We start from the raw sequence: 20,566 nt of genomic DNA on the forward strand, positions 1-20,566 counted from the left end.
GAGAATCCGTGTCGAGCACAGAAGTCCAATAATAGAACACCGCTCGGGTTTAGATCGGGGGGGCCGTTCCTCCCAATCACGCCCTTCCAGGTCTCACTATCATTGCCCACGTGAGCATTGAAGTCACCCAGTAGAACGATGGAGTCCCCAGAAGGAGCGCTCTCCAGCACTTCCTCCAGGGACTCCAAGAAGGGTGGGTACTCTGAGCTGCCGTTTGGTGCATAGACACAAACAACAGTCAGGACCCGTCCCCCCACCCGAAGGCGGAGGGAGGCTACCCTCTCGTTCACCGGGGTGAACCCCAATGTGCAGGCGCCCAGCCGGGGGGCAATAAGTATACCCACACCTGCTCGACGCCTCTCACCGTGGGCAACTCCAGAGTGGAAGAGAGTCCAGCCCCTCTCGAGAGGGCTTGTACCGGAACCCAAACTGTGCGTGGAGGCAAGTCCGACTATATCTAGTTGGAACTTTTCTGCCTCGCGCACCAGCTCGGGCTCCTTTCCAGCCAGAGAGGTGACATTCCATGTCCCAAGAGCCAGCTTCTGCAGCCGGGGATCAGACCGCCAAGGTCCCTGCCTTTGGCCGCCGCCCAGCTTGCACTGCACCCGACTCCTTTGGCCCCTCCCACAGGTGGTGAGCCCATGGGAAGGGGGACCCACGTTTCCTTTTCGGGCTGTGCCCGGCCGGGCCCCATGGGCGAAGGCCCGGCCACCAGACGCTCGCCTTCGAGCCCCGCCTCCAGGTGTATTATTTTATTTCAATTTAAGTTACAGTAGTTGGTTGGTTTTCTAAATGATGTTGTAAGATTATGGTGTGAACCATTTTTAGATGTTTATTTTGGGTCATCGAAAATGTTCGTTGCAAGCGCCGACGTGCGAAACCTGACGCCAAGACTGTACAAAGTATAAATCCCCCCCCCAAAAAAGGTTTCTGAAAAATACACAATGGTAAACTATGAAGTTCATAGTATGAACTATATTAAAAACAACTAGAATTTGCAATTTCTGTAGAAATTGCGTGTGAAGGCGAAGAAGCTGAATAAAAACTTGGGGAATGCTACAGAATTATGTCAAATGATACTGACAGTCACGCTGCCACCACCGTCCTGAACTTGTCTCTCTTAACAATGTCCGCCAACGTCACTCGGCACCAATCCAATAACCTGTAATCCCCCTCGGGCACAATGTTACTGTTGTGACACCATCACTAGAAAATTTGTGGTGATGTGTATTTTTATGAGGATATTTTTTTACATGTTATATTGTAATAAATAGTGGAATAGACATAAATAGTCTTGAATTAAACTTGAATTCTGACCGGTTATGTTGAGCAATCTTCTGTCTTCTGCTTTTCACTTGCCACCTTCTACAGACCACTTTCACTTCTCTCAAAAGTCCAAGGAGGTTTTTGTACGTCTCTGAGTCACCGTGTCGACCTGCCACTGCCGTAGTAGGCGAAACAGTAGTATTCGGCCAGGTCATCTCTCTGGACATCACTGATGGTCAGAGTGTAGTCAGAGCCGGATCGAGTGCCGCTGAATCGAGATGGCGTGTTGGAGAATTTTGATGATGTGTAGTAGATGAGCGATTTGGGAGCCTGTCCAGGTTTCACTTGGTACCAACTGAGATAGCTACCAATGTTTTGACTCCCTGATGGTCACTAAATTTTAGAGCCATGATTCTCTGCTAGTGCTGGACGAGTTCCAATATTGTTACGCAGACGCCTTCTTGTGGCATGTGAGAGAATTACTGAAAGAAATACAATTAACATATCCGATGTTGACCATTGTGGTGGTATTGGAAAGCAAACTTTTTTTTGAGGTGATTCATCATGTTTTAGAGATGGCAGAGGCGCATGCAAATGAAGCTGCGAGCGCACCTGCCTTTGTGAAAGTGCGAGGCCGCCACTTCCTGTTTGGACTTGTACTTTTCGGTATTACAGCAAATCATTGCTCATTGACAGTAGACGAGTTTTTGTACGGACGGCTCACCGCTTTGCATCACTGTGGTGGAGTTTCGCTGAAGAAGGAACCAAACTTATCCTTGGTGAGTACTATTTACTTGATCATCTATTATTTTGCATCACAATAATTGATAATTCTCCAGTTCCTTAGCCAGCTTTTGGAAAACGACTAACATTATTTTTGTCAATTTTTACAAAACAAACGCCCAGCCCTTTCTTGAGTAATAGCTAAAAACCTAATTTGATATTAGCTGTTAACGGCTATTTCCCAAAGTGTAGCTGTACCTACAATGCAATGATGGAATAATGTTTATTATGACATATACGTATTAGGACCGTTTGGTCGTTTTTTGCCCAGTGAAAAGGTAAGTGTTTCATAAAGTGTGTTCTTGTAAATCACATGAGCCGAACCACGACCTAAGTGACATTGAAAGTGTGTGCAATTGGAGAAAACTGCTTGTCTCTCTTGTCCTGTCCCCCTGACAGCGGGTGAGGTGCATCGGCCCACCGTGACCCTCTTCCCTCCTTCCAAGGAGCAGCTGCAAACGGAACAGGCCACAGCCGTGTGCCTGGCCAAAGGGGGCCCCCAAACCTGGACCCTGGGTTGGAAGGTTGATGGCGCCCCCGCTACCTCGGGGGTATCGCACAGCTCCCTGGAAGAGGCTGATGTAGGTGGGCTTTACAGCTGGACCAGCACCTTGAGCCTCTCACCGGACCAGTGGCGCAAGGCCCAGTCAGTGAGCTGCGAGGCCAGCCTAGCCGGGCAAAACCCTGTCACGCAAACCCTGCCGAACCCAGGACAATGCTCAGAGTAGAGCCTGAATTCGTGTCTGTGTCTTTGCGACGTTGAAGCATTGTGAAATAAAAATGTCCGAGTATCATCATCTGTCTCTGTAGCAGCTGCTTATCAGAAAAGGGAAGCAAACTTGGTAACAAGACAAATAAATGTCTCACCAAGCACATTTATATTGTACAGGTCGAGAGAAATAAAATGAAACAAAATGATGAATTTATCATGGCACATAGACAGAGTATAGTTTGCACTATAAAAAAATTTGTAACCACATATAGTTGTAATTAAAATTCAAAATGAATACATTAATATTGTATTATGTATTGCAAATCTATATATGAGCACAGCCTAATTCAAAACTATGTTTTGCTCCTCAGGAATGAGGAATAATGAAAGCATTAATGTCATATATAAAAACGTAATGTTGTCTTGGATGGAAAAACAATCATCACAATGACACATTAATGGGAAAAATGCAATGAAGAACCATTTTTTTCCCCTTCACCTGTCGCGGTGAACCTTATTCTTGTCTCTGATTGGCCAGCAAGCGTCACTCAACTCCTCCCTCTGCGTCACAAGCCTCTTGAAGTTGGAATGCGTTGAATCGGTCAAATATTGGTATAAACAAATAATGTTATAAAAATGACTAATTTGAGTGAAGGTGCATGAGAATGTAAAAAGGCACATTACAGACTTGCTACAAGGAGTTACTGCCCTTAGCTTAACTACAAAATATCTGAACAAGTCGTGTTAACCCGTTTCCAATGAGCGCCAATGCTTTCCTATTTCTGAGTGCTGAGGAATTGTGTTCAAACACAACTGTAGATTGATGCTAAAAAGAAAAGTTTATTTTCGGTTTGAACGTATTCCATTGTGCACTGATTGAGTTTTTATCCTTGGTGATCCCTGACACAGTCATTTCTATTGTGCCGCTGACATATGCATTCACGCAAGACATGGCCCCACTTTGGCTCTGATCCAAGCCTAACTCGGAGGTTTGTTGGCAGTCTTAAGCGACGAAACTTGTCTCCCCACTCCTTTATTTATTTATTTATTTATTTTTGTTGCGAGTGAAAGGCGTCTAAGATGTCACGTCCACCCTCGCCAGTTCAAAGGCGTGCAAACGTGTTCGGAGCGTTTGTGACGTCACGTGGTGGTCGACGTCCGAGTGGCATCAGAACACGCAAACTTATTGTGACTAGTATAGTCCGTCCATCATTTGCTTTGGAGTTGAATTTGTTGACTGCAAACTATTTGCGTGGAATATCCTCTCCTGTGAGCGATGGGACTGGCCGCGCGCCTTGTGCGTATTCTTGCGTTGAGCGCCGCGTGGACTTCGTCAAGTGAGTAATTTGCGATTTCGGAGTTGGATTGGTACGGAAGAGGATTACGGCCGGTGAAGAAAAAAAAAGGGGGGACAGGATTCTGATTTTAAAGTGAGAATTCTTTGATCAGAAAGTGGGTATTCTCACTTTAAAGTCGGAATTTTCACTGTAAAGTCACAATTTAGACTTTATCGTCAGAAGTTTCACTTTAAAGTCAAAATTTCGACTTTAAAGTGAGAATTTAGACTTTCAAGTGAGAATTCAGACTTTAAAGTCACAATTCAGACTTTAAAGTGAAGTCAAAATTCTGAGAAAAAAAATTCTGAATCCCGTCCCTCTTCACAGGCCCTAATCCTCTTCCGTATATTGGGACTTTGAAGCTGTTGTAAATCATCTTTTTGCCCTACGGCACTGTAGTGTCCATGGATATTCTGCGCAGACATGAAAAGAAATGTGCTCAATTGAACAGGTGTATGCCTCACACCAGCTCAGTGGCCTAGTGGTAGAGTGTCCCCCCTGAGACTGGAAGGTTGTGGGTTCAAACCCCGGCCGGGTCATACCAAAGACTATAAAAATGGGACCCATTGCCTCCCTGCTTGGCACTCAGCATTAAGGGTTGGAATTGGGGGGTTAGATCACCAACTGATTCCCGAGCGCGGCACCGCTGCTGCTCACTGCTCCCCTCTCCCCCAGGGGATGGATTAAAATCACACGGGGATGGGTTAAATGCAGAGGACAAATTTCACCACACCCAGGTGTGTGTGTGTGACGATCATTGGGACTTTAATCTTTAATCAGTCCTGAATGCAAAGGATCTAAACTACAACCTTTAGATCCTTTGCATTCATGAATGATCAATTAACTATAACAGAATAAAAATTAAGTGACCAATGATTTATTTAAGGTCTCCTGGATGATTTTGATCTTTTCTTGTTTAACGAGTAAATGACGTTACCGGCAAATCCATTATGACAAACTAAAAGTATAAACTACGTCACCACTTTAGCTTCGATCCAACTAAGCAGGTTTGTGCCCGGTTCGAAGCCCAAAAGGTGACGTCCCCCGGCCCCCTTTATCCTGGTGAAGTGCTTGCTTTGTTTGCCCTTCCCGAATAAAATCTCGACAAAAATAAAAATGAAGTTTTTCGTTGCTCAGAGGTTGTAGTCAAACGGGCCAAATGACGTCACGTCCCCTCAGAAAGCCGGCGGCGTGCGCGCGTACGCGAGCCCGACGTGTGCGCGCCTGCTGTTTGTAAGCTGTGCGAGGGGGCAAGTGGAAGGCACCCACCCGCTCGCCACTGTCCGCGGGCTGTTTGGCCCCTCGTGGACTCCCAGACGATGAGAACGCACCCGAAAGCGCTCGTGACGCTCGTTCTTTCATTGGGCGCCGCTTTTGTTGTATTTATTGCTTTATTTTTCTATTTTTATCTATTCAATGTTTTACCAGGTGTGTCCATTGAGAATACTTTCTCGTTTTCAATGCCAACCTGGAGGCAATGTGTGTGGTGTCCTGCCCAAGGACACAACGACACGTGACTGTGACAGAGCCAGGGTCGAACCGCCAACCCTCCGGTTCCTAATGATGATGATATATCTTTATTTCGAACATATTTAAAACATAAAAAGAGAAAAATAAAACAAATAACACTTTCAAGTGCCAACTTTAAGTCCAGGAAACAAACAAACGAATGAACCAACAAACAAAACAATATCAAAGAATGCTCGAAAAAGAGTAGGAGGAAGCGTAGCTCGACACGCTCTACTGCCTGAGCCACGGCCTCAATACCGTAGAGTTTTGTCGTGAAGGTAAACCAGGGGTTGGCGACCCGCGGCTCCAGAGCCACATGCGGCTCTTTAGCATTCTCTAGCGGCTTGCTGGAGCTTTTGCAAAAATGCGTGAAAATGGAAAGATATGTTGTCGTTTTTTTGTTGGTTATTAAAAACGTTTTTACAGCATAATCATGACACATTCTTATGCTGTAAAAATGTATGTAGTTGTAAATATATTAAAAATACGGAATTTCAGAATGGCGCCAAATAGCAAAATTGGGTCGTAGCCTGCGACATAGCACAGGCGAGTTGTAAACAACCAGATGTGTGAGTGATGGGCCATGGATTCAAAAGGCAAAAAGAGAAAGATTGCTGATGAGAACAGAGGCTTTAAGAAAGAATGGACTGAACATGCATGCTAAATTTGCTGCCGATCACCCAGTTGGAACTGAGAGCAAAGGTGCAATTGCTGTGCTGGTGGAGAGATTTGAGGACCGAAAAAACAGTTTCAAGAAGTGGATTGCATCTCCAAACTCTACTGCTGCTACAAGTTTTGTTGCAGCCCAGAAGATGATAAACCATTCACCGATGGCGAGTACATGAAGGATTCATTCATTAAATTACCAGCGTGCCTATTTTCGGACAGTGAGGGAAAGGGTAATTAAAATGGCAAACACTATCACCGATCAGCAAATCAAGGACATCAATTCAGCACCAGCTTTCTCAATGCCTGTGATGAGTCGCGTGACGTGACCGATATCGAACAGACAGCTCTGCTATGCAGGTACGTGAACTCTATCGTACATCAGTAGTCACGTGGTGCCTAATTCTCTCCAGGATGCGCTGCAGGGAGAATAGACATTTAATTATTAATGTTCATTTTTTATTTGTAGCCTGCTTCATTATTTCAATAGTAGGCATACAGCTTATGTATTGACAGTCTATGTAGCCTTATAAAAGGCTTTTAGATTTTTGCGACTCCAGATAGGTATGTTTTTCTTGGGGGGGCAATATGGCTCTTTGAACATTTTGGGTTGCCGACCCCTGCCTGAGGTAAAGAAATAAAAAAGTGACTTGCAGGAAAACCAAGTTTGGTTACCCCCAACTTGACTTGACGTTCTCCCATTTCATTGCTGTGTTTTCTCCATTACGCTAACAAAGAAGCCACATCAATAATGTGGGGCTCAGGTTATTAGAGCAAGCAGTACATAAATCATCCACACGAAGGCGTATTTGAGCATGTCTTTTGTGGGCTAAGTGTAGAAATAAGTGTCATTTAGTGGTGAGCTAATAGAAGGCAACAACCAAAAACGGAAAGCGCGTGCCTTTTGATTCACTGCGTCACAAGCTGCCTGCCACATTGTCGATGCAAGCAAAATGCCACCACAAACGACTTAATCTCAAGCTTCTTTTCTCTATTTTAACGTTATCCTTTTGACAGCTGATCCATTTTCATTTTCGTCCAATAGTCAATGGCAGTGAGGTGTGTTCAGTGTGTTGCTTGCATTTGAATGCCATTTAGGACTTGAAAAAAATCACATGGGAGAATGTCATCGTAAGTGCAAATGGAGAAACATGCACTGGAATGAATGCTGGTTACGAAAATAAGCTAAATTCGTTTTAAAGAAATACCGATTGGATTGACCCACTACTTGGGTTAATCTGAACCAACTCTCTGTCTTTTGAAACAAAACTCGATACAAATGCCAAGACGCTGCTGACGTTATGCCAGTACGTCATACAAGTCTCAAATGTGTCCTCAGCTGATCCGGGCTCAGCGTGTGAAGAAGACTGGCTCCCTTTCGGCTCCAGTTGCTACAAGAACATGGAGACCCCCAACGGTTGGCTGGGGGCTCGGCACGACTGCGTCTGGGAGGGCGGCGACCTGGTCTCCGTTGCCTCGTCGGCCGAGGAAGCCTTCGTGAAGGGGAAAATGGGCGACGTCCCTTTCTGGATGGGACTCTCCAATCTGGTGAGACGGAAGCGCAAGCAGTTGATTCTCTACTGGTACGCGATTGACAAGCGGGATTGGTCTCTGCAGAATTGCGACGAGGCTTGGTGTCAGTATGACAAGGAGCAAAAGAAGCTGACTTGGTCCGATGTCCGCGTGACTGTGACCTACTCCAACTGGGCTAAAGGTCTAAACGGAAAGTAAGAAGGTTACGTTTTTGCATCCTTTCACTGTCAAAATGTCCTTTTCCAAAATGGGAAAGAGCATCGTGATGAGGGGGAAAAAGAGCTTTTGTCAATTTTTCATCAGAAAGTAAGAGGAAATACTGAGATGCTTTTCACGACTTCTCCCTACAGCTCCGACGTGGAGTCCTGCGCGTACGTCAACCTTGGCGTGTACAGCAGAAATGAGCAAGGAAAGTGGCGACACGGCTCGTGCGGATCCTCGTTGCCATACATGTGCAAGCGCTCGCTGGACGGTAAGCCCGCACGAATTATATTATGATGTCAAAAGGAACATTTCAAACGTGTGGTCTTTCTGCAGACTGCCTGGAGGGCAGGCAGTGTTCCTTTAAAGTCTTCGGTTACGATCGAGTGGAGAGTGAGTGGCTGCCACGCTTGTTTTTACTCCTGCACCGTCCCGCCGTGCTTTTCCAATCCAAGTTTGTTTGTGGCTTCAGCTTCCTCCTGCGACCCTGGCGACTTTCTGTTCGATGACTCTTGCTATCATTTTGGGCGGGAGGAGATGATTTGGCAGCCCGCTGAGGACTTCTGCAAGGGACGCAAAAGTCACCTGGCCAGCGTCCACTCACAGGACGAAGTCAATTTCTTGGGTGGTGAGCGCCAAGACAAACCGACAATTACACGATCATCCCGCAATGCTCACCAGCATCTTTGCAACTTGCGCTTGTTCTGCTTTTCTCAAGCTCACATTGGGCGCGCTGAACGTGGTTGGGTGGGACTCGCGAGGAAGAATGTCAATTATGAGTATACTGATGGAACATCTATCGTAAGTGAAATGTTTAAGTGACCTAAAAAGTTGTCATTTGTCCAGAATGATATGATATGAATGAATGAGATGTCGTACTGAAATGCAAAAGATAAAAGTGAGATACAAAGTGTCATTTAAGCAGGAAAAAGCTTTCTTGAACAAAAACAAAAAAGTCAAACTTTGACCGGAATGGCCGCAATGTTACAAGAAGAGCTATGAAGAAATGTTTTTCAGAAAATCAGCTGGAAAGAGGACAAAGCTGCAGCTTGATGGCAATTAGAATTGTAATTGACAAGAGCGAAAAAAAAAAGCCATCATGCACTCAAGTTATCTCTGTCATGTGTGCAGGACGACACCCCACGATTGCAATTTTTCAAGTACAACTGCATAGCTGTCTTCTATGGTCCTCTACTTGATGACTATGGCTGCACCAACAACAATCCAGCCATCTGCAAAAAAGGTCAAAGTCACGACGGCTCCCTTTGCCCATTCACGCGCGCGCTCATTATTGATCCCTCTTGCAGCCAAGGTCCGAAAGGCTCTTACTGCTCATCCGTCGTCAAGATTCAGGCTAGGTGGGCGTCACATCCGTGGTCGCGCTCTTGTCGCCAGTTGGCCCTCACGTGACGCGAGTGTCGCTTGCAGGCTGGAGCGAAAAGTGCGGCAGGTGGATGGAGAACCCGGCCAACGACTTCTGCTACCTGATCAGCCACAACCAGGACGTGACCTGGCAGGAGGCGCGAGACAAATGCGTCGACCACGGAGGCGACCTTCTCAGCCTTGCCGACGACACTGAACAGAAGTTCATACAAGGTAAAGTGCCCGGAGGACACGATGGAGCACTTTACCTTGCACAGTTTATGCCGCATGGACTCCAGAAGGAACAATGCACCTCTTGATCGTTGTTTAACTTTGATTGGAAGATCTGTGCGACATTCCATTGACTCTATGGTTGGGCGCCAATGCCGAGATCACTGAAGGCAGCAAGTGGACTGATGGATCCCCGTTCATTTACAAAAACCTGAAAGCAGGTCGGTCTCAAACCCGCCGAATGTTTGTCGGCGACAAAACGGACGAGTGCTTAGCGTCTGTCGTCTCCTTCCAGATAACGCCAGTGACGCCACTGGCGGACGCTGCCTTTCCTTGCTCACTGCCGACGGCGACTGGAAATTTGACCAATGCCGAAAAAACAGCAGCTACATCTGCAAGAGAAGAGGAAGAGGTAACGTGACGCTTGGCCGATTCGCACTGACTTCTGAAGTCCTCTCGATGAAATATGCGTGTGTTGTGAGCGTGTCAATTGTCAAGTCATGGAGCTAACGCAATCGGCAAAACTGGAATTAAGACTGCAGCTGGTCTGAATTTCTTGTTTCCCACAACATTGGTGGCAAAACGTTGATAATACTGTGATAGATTGTTTTCGCTGGTCAGTTGGCAGCCTTGAGTGCCTTAAAAGGCGCCTTATAAATAAAATGTATTATTATTATTATTAGTTAATCTCCGGGAACTCGCTGTTGAAAGTGGCTTCCTCAGGGAAGGAAAAAATATCTCAAGACAATCAGCTGATTGGAAAAAGATTTTATTCCTCCAAGATGTGGAAATTTCTCGCGTCCAGAAAAGTTCCTCCCGTGCCTTCCAGACTTCGTGCTTTTTACATTGAGTCTCTACCCTAAACGGTCACAAACCAAACCACTCATTGTTAAAACTCTGATCCCAGACTGCCAGTATTATCTCGGGGGAAAGATGCTCACAAAAAAAGACTGCTTGATGGTTAAATTTGGATCGGAGCCGGCTGAGCCAATTCTATTCTCTGTACTCGTACGTCAGCGTTTCTTGAGGGCTAAAAGTACCCACGACCTGAGGCCCACACTCAACAGAGATGAGCTTGAATAAGTGGAATATGCGTCAAATAAAAATATTCTACAATCCCCCAAATGTTTCCTCAGTCGATCAGAAGTCATGTGATACGGTCTACGGGTGGCTCCCTTTCGGCTTCAGTTGCTACAAGAAGATGGCGACCCCCAACGGTTGGCTGGGGGCTCGGCACGATTGCGTCGGGGAGGGCGGCGACCTGGTCTCGGTCGCCTCATCGGGCGAGGAAGCCTTTGTGAAGAAGCAAATGGGCAACGACGACCCCTTCTGGATCGGACTCTCCAATCTGGTGAGACGGAAGCGCAAGCAGTTGATTCTCTACCGGTACGCGATTGACAAGCGGGATTGGTCTGTGCAGAAATGCGAAGAGGCTTGGTGTCGGTATGACAAGAAGCAAAAGAAGCTGACTTGGTCCTATGTCCGCGTGACGGGAAACTACTCCAACTGGGACTCCCGTCAGGTTGGAAGGTAAAAAAAGTCACGTCTTGATGTGCTTTCACCGTCAGGCAACGTTTTGGGGCCCCTTTCCAAAATGGAAAAGAGCACCGTGATGAGGGGAAAAAAGACCTTTTGTCAAGTTTTCACCAGAAAGCAAGAAAAAAAATACTGAAATGCTTATCACGACTTCTCCCGACAGCTCCGACTTGGATTCCTGCGCGTACGTCAACCAAGGCGTGTGGACTCAGCCAGGAAAGTGGCGACACGGCTCGTGCAGATCCTCGTTGCCGTTTATGTGCGAGCGCCCGCTGGACGGTAAGCCTGCTCAGGAGTTGTCATGTTGATGTCAAAAGTGACATTTCACTTGCGTGGTATTTTTGCAGACTGCCCGGAGGGCCGGCCGTGTTCCTTGAAAGACTTTGGTTACCTTCGAGTGGAGAGTGAGTGGCTGCCACGCTTGTTTTTACTCTTGCACCGTCCCGCCGTGCTTCTCTAATCCAAGTTTGTTTGTGGCTTCAGCTTCCTCCTGCGACCCTGGCGAATTCCTGTTTGACGAGTCTTGCTATCGTTTCGAGCGGGTGAAGAAGGTGCAGTGGGCCGCCGAGAGGCTTTGCAAAAGAAACAAAGGTCATCTGGCCAGCGTCCTCTCAGCGGATGAAGGCAATTTCTTGGCAGGTCAGCAAGTGCCAAGAAACATCCGACAAGTGGATGCTCTTTTTGTGCTGAAGCGCTTGTTCTGCTTTCCTCAAGCTCACATGCGAGACGCAGGAAGATCTCAGCCTTTTGTGGGATTGAAGAAGAAGAAAAACATTTTTGAGTGGATTGACGGAAAATCTACAGTAAGTTAAAAATTTACTGCAGTCTAAAGAAGTTGGCATTCGCCTCTACCCAAAGGCAAAAGATTGGAATTGAATAGAAAAATGCTTTTGAAGTATATAAGCTGGAACATTTGCGGAACAAACTTGCCGTTTCTCCTTTAGAATGATATTGAAATGAACAGATTTCAAGACCGCACAAATTATTTATAAAGCTAAAAAAAATGACTCCCTAATAATATACAAAAATGGTTCATAGAAAGAGAAAGTGTTTACAGTCTAAGAAGGAGAGGGAGTCTTTTACAACCTAAGGTGCGCACCACCCTCAAAAGCATGTGCATATTTGTCAATGGGGTAAAGCTATGGAATAAGTTACCTGTAACGATCAAAGAAAGTAAACACAATGCCCAATTCAAAGAACACTTTAAAAATTTGACACTAGAAAATTATAGTAATTGAAATCTTCTGCCTGTCTGTTTTCAGCTATATAGTCCATATCCTATTTATTTATTTTTCTTTTCAGAATATTATTGTATAAACTGCTTTTCATTTCTAAAATTATCTTCCTCCGATAAATCAGGTTTCTGTACTTCGAAAAAACTAACTACTGTTGAGAATTATGATGTATAAAAGGGGTAGGGAAAACAAGCAATAGCTTCTTCCTTCTCCTTTTTTGAACATGTTGATTTATGTGCCTTATTGGCATAACATGAAATCATGTGAAAATGTGAAAAAATGATTTTGTGTTTGGTCGATCTTATGTTCAAAAATAAATTTCACTTCACTACGAAAAACTTGAATGAGATTTAAAAAAAAAAAAAAAAGGAATCAGTCTTGTAGGATAAAGTGCAGAATTTGACGGAATTCCGGAGAATAAAACAGGATGACATGATGAAACTTGTCCCAGTATGCAGTTTTCACCGAAACGCTCAAAATTGGGATTTCACCAAAAGAAAGTTGAAATGCTCCAACACCGAATGGAAAAACTCATTCAACCAAGCGCAACACAAAACAGGCTCAAGTGGCGTCCGGCGTGTCGTCCGCAGGACTACGTCACGCAGTTGGTGGGAAAAAAGTCTACAGGACTCGAAGAGTGCTTTGCTCTGTCAGCTTCTGGACAATTTGATGAGTGGTCATGCGCTAAAGAGCAGCCATCTATCTGCAAAAAAGGTCCGCAAGTCACCGCAGCTCACTTTGCCCTTGAACCTGTTATTACTCTCTTTTTTGATCCCCCTTGCGTTCTTGCAGCCAAGGTACAAGGGGCTCTCCCTGTTCTGCCGTCATCAACATGGGGACCAGGTGAGCATCCCACCCTGCATTCGGTCGGTCGTCGCTTTGCCCTCAAGTGACACGGGTCTCGCTTGCAGGCTGGAGCAAAAAGTGCGGCTGGTGGATGGACAACCCGTCCAACGACTTCTGCTACCTGATCAACCACAACCGTGCCAAGACCTGGCAGGAGGCGCGAGACAACTGCGTCGGCCTCGGAGGCGACCTGCTCAGCATCACCCACTCTGATGAACAGAACTTCATACAAGGTAAACTTCCCAGAGGACACGATAGAGGCTCCCACAGTTTATGCCCCGTGGACTCCAGAGGGAATAACGCTGTTACACACGCACCTGTACAATGTTTTAACTCTTGGTCGTTGTTTAACTTTGATCCAAAGGTCTGTACGCTCGTCCCCTGAGCAGTCCCACTCTGTGGTTGGGCGCCAACGCCAATATCACTAACGGCATCGAGTGGATTGACGGATCGACGTCCACTTTCAAAAACCTGAAAACAGGTCGGCCTACAACCTGGGGAATGTTTGTCGGCGACAAAACGAATGAGTGCTTAGCATGTGCCGTCTCCTTCCAGGCATCGCCGGAGAAGGCCCCGGTGGAAGCTGCCTTTCCTTGCTCACTGCCGACGGCCGCTGGGCAAAAGCCGATTGTAAGGAGAAGCGCAGCAGCTACATCTGCAAGAGAAGAGGAAGAGGCATGATTTGACATTGGTCTTATTCTTAGAGTTGTGTCATCAGATATGAAGTATTAAGGAAGGCCTTTTCTAAAGTCCTTTGATTCTCGGTGCCGCAGTTGACACGATTGGTAAAAAACTCACTGGAATTTAGTTTCCACAAAATGCTGACAAGACAGTCATGCCATTACGTGCGGATAATTCTATATTTCTGCCATTCTAAATAACGGCATAATAATGGTGTCCTCAGCCATTCCTAAATCAGCATGTGAGAAGGGGTGGAGTCTTCACCAGTCCAGTTGCTACAAGAAGATGGAGACCCCCAACGGTTGGCTGGGGGCTCGGTACAACTGCTTCTGGGAGGGCGGCGACTTGGTCTCCATCGGCTCATCGGACGAGGAAGCCTTTGTGAAGAAGGAAATGGGCAAGAACCCCTTCTGGATCGGACTCTCCAATCTGGTGAGACGGAAGCGCAAGCAGTTAATTTTCTATTGGTACGCACGCGACTGACAAGCGGGATTGGTCTCTGCAGAAATGCGACGAGGCTTGGTGTCGGTATGACAAGGAGCAAAAGAAGCTGACTTGGTCAGATGCTCGTGAGACGATGACCTACTCCAACTGGGCTCCAGGTCAAGTTGGAAGGTAAGAAGTTCATGTCTTGAATGTTAGGCAATGTTTGGGGCCCCTTTCCAAAATGGGAAAGCGCACATGTGACGAGGGGGAAAAAAAAGTATTTTGTTAAAAGAGAGCAAGAAAAGAACCTCCAATTCATCCTGTTTGTAAGATGCTTTTCACGACTTCTCCCGACAGCTCCGATGTACAGTCCTGCGCGTACGTCAACCAAGGCTCGTGGACCGAGAGTCAGCCAGGAAAGTGGCGACAAGCCTCGTGCGGATCCTCGTTGGCGTTCATGTGCGAGCGCTCGCTGGACGGTAAGCCTGCTCAGGAGTTGTCATGTTGATGTCGAAAGGGACATTTTAATTGTGTGGTCTTTCTGCAGACTGCCCAGAAGGCCGGCAGTGTTCCTTGAAAGACTTTGGTTACGATAGAGTGGAGAGTGAGTGGCTGTCACTCTGGTTTTTACTCCTGCACTGTCCCGCCGTGCTTTTCCAATCCAAGTTTGTTTGTGGCTTCAGCTTCCTCCTGCGACCCCGGCGACTTCCTGTTCGACGACTCTTGCTATCATTTTGAGTGGAAACGTAAGAATTGGCAGGCCGCCGAGAAATTCTGCAAGGGACGGGATGGTTACTTGGCCAGCGTCCACTCAGAGGACGAAAACAAGTTCTTGGCTGGTGAGCACCAAGACAAACCAACAATTCTGTGATCATCCCGCAATGATCACCAGCATCTTTACAACTAGCGCTTGTTCTGCTTTACTCAAGCTCACGTACGAGATGATAAAGGATATTGGCCTTTCATGGGACTCAAGAAGAACAAAGACAACAAATTTTCCTGGAGCGACGCAACGTCTGCAGTAAGCAAAACGCCTACAGCTGTCTAAAATGTGTCCAGAATGAGATATGAGAAAGCCAAAGTTGGGTTGGTCACAATGTTGCAAGAGCAGAAAAAAATGTGTTAAGTTTCAAAGGGGCTGGGCCACGAACACAGATTAACTTGCAGTTGTTTTAAGACAAATAAAATTGACAAGCTTGAATAAAATAGTTATATACAGTTTTTTTTGTCTGGTCATATAAAAGTGCAGAATTTTACAGATGGACAGTCTAAGAACAAAATAGGAACATTGTAGTTGTTGATGTTAAAAATGGAGTACAGTAATGAGAAAAGAAAAAAAATCTGAACGTTTGAAAAAAATAAGTTGCAACACCAAACGCACTCAAGTGGTATCCATCCTGTCATCCGCAGGACTACATCACGCTGAGGGGAGAACAGTCTACAGGACGCGGTGACTGCTTTGCTCTGTCAGCTTCTGGACGATTTCATCAGTGGCCCTGCACTGAAGAGCAGCCATCTGTCTGCAAAAAAGGTCCAAAAGTCACGACAGCTCACTTTGCCCTTTGACCTCTCACTGCTCTCTCATGTTTGATCCCCCTTGCGTTTTTGCAGCCAAAATCCGAGAGGCTCGCCATGATGAGCCGCAAGCAGGTGGGCATCCCATCCTGCGGCCGACACGTGATTGGTCATTGGCCAGTTGGCCCTCAAGTGACGCGAGTCTTGCTTGCAGGCTGGAGCGAAAAATGCGGCTCGTGGGTGGAGAACCCCGACAGCGACTTCTGCTACTTGATGAACCACAACCATGCCAAGACCTGGCAGGAGGCGCGAGACGACTGCGTCCACCTTGGAGGCGACCTGCTCAGCATCACCGACAACACGGAGCAGCAGACCATCATACAAGGTAGGCTTATGGGCTTGATCGGGACTGTTGGTTGAGAATCTTGTGATATTTGTAGAGGCTGGCGTATATGCCAAAGAAAGTGACATTTTAAAAAAGAACTTTCTTGCCAGTTGTCTTTCATTGCTCAAGACAAAGAAAACTTTGTTTGTGACGTCACTTGCAGTTGGTTACCAGACTGCAAGTGGTTGTTTATCTTGACATTTCTTGCATCTGACCGGAAAAAGACAGCTATAGGGATTGACAGATCTTGCTTTTAAAAGGCCGCCATACAAAAGACAGTATACAAAAGAAACTCGTCATTACCGAGAAGGCTTCGCCGAAAAACTTTGTTTCATTGAAGATCCTGTTCCTTCAATCTATGAAAACAATGTAAACACAGTAAAGCGCTAAACTTGAGATGACACGAAAATTGTTAACTGTATTTAACTTTCATATTGCATGTCCAGGATGCCCTCAATGTCGTAGCATTAGCATCGGTCTTTCTGCTGATTTTAGAGCTGTGCCCTCTGTTGTCACTTCTTGTGGATGTATTTTGAGTAGTCGTATCAGCTAGTTGCATGTTTTATTCTTGGGGAACGCAAGAATGTGTTAAATGCGTTTGTAAGCTAGTATTAGCTTACTGCTTATCTTAACCGCGTTCATAAATATTGGGAAAGGATTTATTCTGTTACGTGTTATGTATGGTTGGAAGGACAAGTCTTCTGCAGTGACATCTTTTATTCGAGCTAAAGGTTTGCGGCGCAAGGAAACGCTACTTGCTAGCTCTTCTAAAAACTACAAATACGTCCGACCCGGAGGGGGCGGGGTGTGAAGTATCTCATTTGCATTTAAAGAGACCGCACCAAAACTACTAAGATAAGCTTGTGACGCTAGGACAGGGGTGGGCAAACTTTCTGACTTGCGGGCCGAATTGGGTTCTAAATTTTGACCGGGGGGCCGAACCAGGAGCAGATGGATGTAGTGTTTGTGTGAAGTAATATAAATGACATGTAAAGGTCATTGCATAAAAGGTTTTTACTTTTAGTAGATACTAAAGCATGGATATTAAAAAAAAGCTTTTTGAAAACAAATGGATTTATTAACAGCATTAAAAAAATATTTCACCAAAAAACTATCAGTGATTCTTATTAAATACGACACTGTTATGATGAATCACATTTTCCATCACTTCAGCGCCTGCAGGTCAGATTTATGAAATATGTTTATCTAATGAGGCGAAATCACATCCAACGGCAAACATTCTGACCAAATACATCATCTTGAAGAATCAGTGAAAGAATACATCTAAATAAAGTAATAAAGAAATCAATAGTATTGTTGGTTTCCCTTTTTTGCTAGTGCATCATAGTCTGGAGTAAAATTTGTTGTGGTAATTCTTAGGATAGAGCCGAGGTGTCGGTCCGTTAACCTAGATCTGTGACGGGCTTTGTTGACGTTCATGTGGCTGAACGTCTTCTCACACACGTAGGTCGAGCCAAATTGTCCACTCTTTTTTAACATTCGGCACTCAGTGTCCACCTTTCTTTTCTTCGGGCCCCTCATTTTAATGGAAGGATTCCAGGGGAAGGTTTGTGGGTGGCGTTAGCATAAAACTGTATCTGAAAGCTCAGCGCGCGAATTACGGGAATACTGACGTCACAGCCTACACTCGAAATTCGGCACTGATAGATGAAATTACTACGTACTACTGAGTACGCACACACACTTGTGAGTGTACACCGAGCTTTCTGACACGGCTCCCGGGAGTAAATGCGCTTCCCTATCTACTGGGGAAACATAGTAATTGCAGGGAAAATGACCCAAAAAAATTAATAATACAATTTATTCAGGTTTGGCGGGCGGGATTAAACGGCCCCGTGGGCCGGATGTGGCCCGCGGGCCGTAGTTTGCCCATGTCTGCGCTAGGACAACGAGGAATTCAGACAAAAGATATGCTGTTCCAAAATGTCAAATGAATTTATAACCATGACATGTATAAGCTTAAAGACATTCACTGGTGCCATCTTATTCATGTTTGATCCAAAGGTCTGGCCTTCGGTTTTAAAAACGCTTCTTCTCTGTGGTTGGCCACCAACACCACGATCACTCAAGAGGGCTGCAAGTGGACTGACGGGTCTCCCTTTCGTTACACCCACTGGACCACAGGTGGGGCCAAACGCCGTCCAATATTTGTTGCTAATGGTCTGGAGCAATGGAGAGGAGCGCTTAGCATCTGCCATCTGCTTACAGAAAGCCCTAGTGACTCCTCTGTTGAAAGCTGCCTTTCCTTTCACACTAAACGTGAACTGGGAAATTGGAAATTTGACAACTGCCAGAAGAAGAGAAACTACATGTGCAAGAAAAGAGCCAAAGGTAAGATGTGACTCATGGCCAATTGAGGTTGATGCCCATCTTTGGCTTTTGCCTCGCAGGACAGAAACCGGAACCTCCACGCCATAACGGTAAGTCAGTCTCCCCGAATCCTGAATGTTGACGTCAAAAGATGCGAGACGGAAAAAAGACATCACGGTGCGCTCGCAGGTTTTTGGGAGATCCTTGTGTGCAACCACCAGAAGAACGTCAACCTCTTTTGTCAGAGTGAGGGTCAAAGCGTCATCCGCATCCAGTCGGCCTTCTATGGACGGAGGAGCGGCAGCCTTTGTCCAACTCAGAACGCAACCAAGGGTAAGACAGGACATAAGCGACGTCGTCGCGTTGCATTTTGGTTCGACGATACGACCGTTGCAACCAAATAAGCTTCCACGCGGCCTTGTGACTTGCAGAGACTTGCGTGGTGCGAGGAGCCCTCCCTCACTACAGGCAGAAATGTGACAACCGTCAATATTGTCTAGCTGACCCTTTTGAGGGCGTCCGGGAGACCTGCCCTGCAGTTTCCAAATACCTGCACACGGTCTACAGCTGTGAACGGAAAGGTGGGCTTCACGTCTCTGTTGTCTAATGCGGTATCTCCCGACCAGAGTTGGGGTATGACGGCACATTGAATGGTCTGTTCTGCTACGGACGTTGATGCGATGGATAAAAGGTTCAGGGGACCACTCGCCATAAAAGCTTAGCGACCATTGGCCTAGTGAATCGACGGCGCCTAACAATGCCCAGAACAATACAACACAAGGATTCTGTTATCAGGGATCCGTTGCAACATGATTCTGGGTTGTCCTCAGTGTGTCTTGACAGTTTGGTCGAGGCGGACAAGCGCATCGCCGACTCAGCGTTTGAAGCCTCCTCCTCTATGAGCGACACCAGCCCAGAGAAAGCTCAATTGAGCAAGAATTCCTGCTGGAGACCGTCACAAGATCGTACGTAGACAACCGAAAGTTACTTCGGCGCTGGCAGTTTTGGTGTCCTGAGCGAACTTGTGTCCTGCAGCCTCCACCAGCTGGATCCAGGTGAACCTAGGTCACGTGAGAAAGGTGACCGGGATCGTCACCCAGGGCTGTCCTCATACTGACCAAAGGTCCTGGGTCATCGACTTTGAGATGAAGATGAGTTTGGATGGCAAAAGCTGGACTGAACACCCGGACGAAAAGGTGAGCGGCCAGCCAGTCGACCTGACGCCGACCGGGCCCCCCAAACTTGCCATTACAAATGAGAGTGCTATTTCTAGTTTACCGGAGGGGGGGAGCACCGGTTTGGCTCTGCGTTTTCCGCTCAGTACGTCCGCATCCTGCCGCTGGAGGACAGCGTTGACTTCGGCCTCAGCTTTGACCTCTTGGGATGCGCACGTGACGGTAAGCGAGTCTCTCCCTCCGCTGCCGGTAAAAACATGCAACCCATCTTTTGATATCACCTTTTGTCTGACAGATGGGATGACCTGTGACAGCACGTTCAACAGCCTCCACTTGACCAAGGCAATGACGTGAGTCGCACTTGCCCCGGTGTTTCCATGACGGTGAGCGCCTGTCATCAATTTGCTTGTCCTCTCCTTCTGCAGGTTCCACTGCCCACCCAAGTGCGCCAACTCCAAACACAATGTCACAGGAACCTTGGTCTACAATAAGGTACGGGATTGCTGACCCTTGGATTGGAGAGGCACTGGCTCTTGGCAAAAATCATCATTTCAAAGATGAACATACATTTCAATTGGGATTTTCAAATTAGTTCCATTTGAAAGATTATTTTATTTCCACACACCACTCAGGAAATCAAATCCTCCCTATCGTGACCCGTCAGTTGAGTTCTTGACTTGATGTGAGTGCAGGACTCAAGCGTCTGCGCGGCCGCTATTCACGCCGGCGTCATTCGTAACGACATCGGAGGAGACTGTATTGTGATGAAAGCCGTGGCAAAGAAGGGCTTTGCTGGCTCCACCCAGAACGGGATCACCTCCCTCAAGTGAGTGGCC

The 20,566-nt window shown here is 46.5% G+C and overlaps 1 protein-coding gene and 1 gene segment (V, D, J or C); both read left to right on the forward strand.

Annotated features, from left to right (window-relative positions):
* The first annotated feature begins 851 nt into the window (after nt 1–851).
* LOC119122076 lies at nt 852–2,832 on the forward strand. The segment is given in 3 exon segments: nt 852–895; nt 1,867–2,045; nt 2,449–2,832. Coding segments are annotated over 3 exon segments (552 nt in total).
* Nucleotides 2,833–7,580: 4,748 nt separating this feature from the next.
* LOC119122085 (C-type mannose receptor 2-like) overlaps nt 7,581–20,566 on the forward strand; it is a 184,243-nt gene continuing 171,257 nt past the window's right edge. The window contains exons 1-21 of the mRNA XM_037250272.1: nt 7,581–7,821; nt 7,891–8,000; nt 8,157–8,278; nt 8,344–8,400; nt 8,480–8,635; nt 8,726–8,808; nt 9,139–9,250; nt 9,315–9,365; nt 9,436–9,603; nt 9,714–9,821; nt 9,896–10,012; nt 14,122–14,330; nt 14,404–14,513; nt 14,682–14,803; nt 14,872–14,928; nt 15,008–15,163; nt 15,254–15,345; nt 15,735–15,855; nt 15,936–15,974; nt 16,054–16,224; nt 18,250–18,369. Of these exons, the coding sequence (XP_037106167.1) occupies nt 7,675–7,821; nt 7,891–8,000; nt 8,157–8,278; nt 8,344–8,400; nt 8,480–8,635; nt 8,726–8,808; nt 9,139–9,250; nt 9,315–9,365; nt 9,436–9,603; nt 9,714–9,821; nt 9,896–10,012; nt 14,122–14,330; nt 14,404–14,513; nt 14,682–14,803; nt 14,872–14,928; nt 15,008–15,163; nt 15,254–15,345; nt 15,735–15,855; nt 15,936–15,974; nt 16,054–16,224; nt 18,250–18,369 (2,428 nt within the window). The 5' untranslated portion in view covers nt 7,581–7,674. The remainder of the gene's footprint in view (nt 7,822–7,890; nt 8,001–8,156; nt 8,279–8,343; nt 8,401–8,479; nt 8,636–8,725; nt 8,809–9,138; nt 9,251–9,314; nt 9,366–9,435; nt 9,604–9,713; nt 9,822–9,895; nt 10,013–14,121; nt 14,331–14,403; nt 14,514–14,681; nt 14,804–14,871; nt 14,929–15,007; nt 15,164–15,253; nt 15,346–15,734; nt 15,856–15,935; nt 15,975–16,053; nt 16,225–18,249; nt 18,370–20,566) is intronic.

Source organism: Syngnathus acus, chromosome 1 (genome assembly GCF_901709675.1).
Source record: "Syngnathus acus chromosome 1, fSynAcu1.2, whole genome shotgun sequence".
Lineage (NCBI taxonomy): Eukaryota > Metazoa > Chordata > Actinopteri > Syngnathiformes > Syngnathidae > Syngnathus > Syngnathus acus.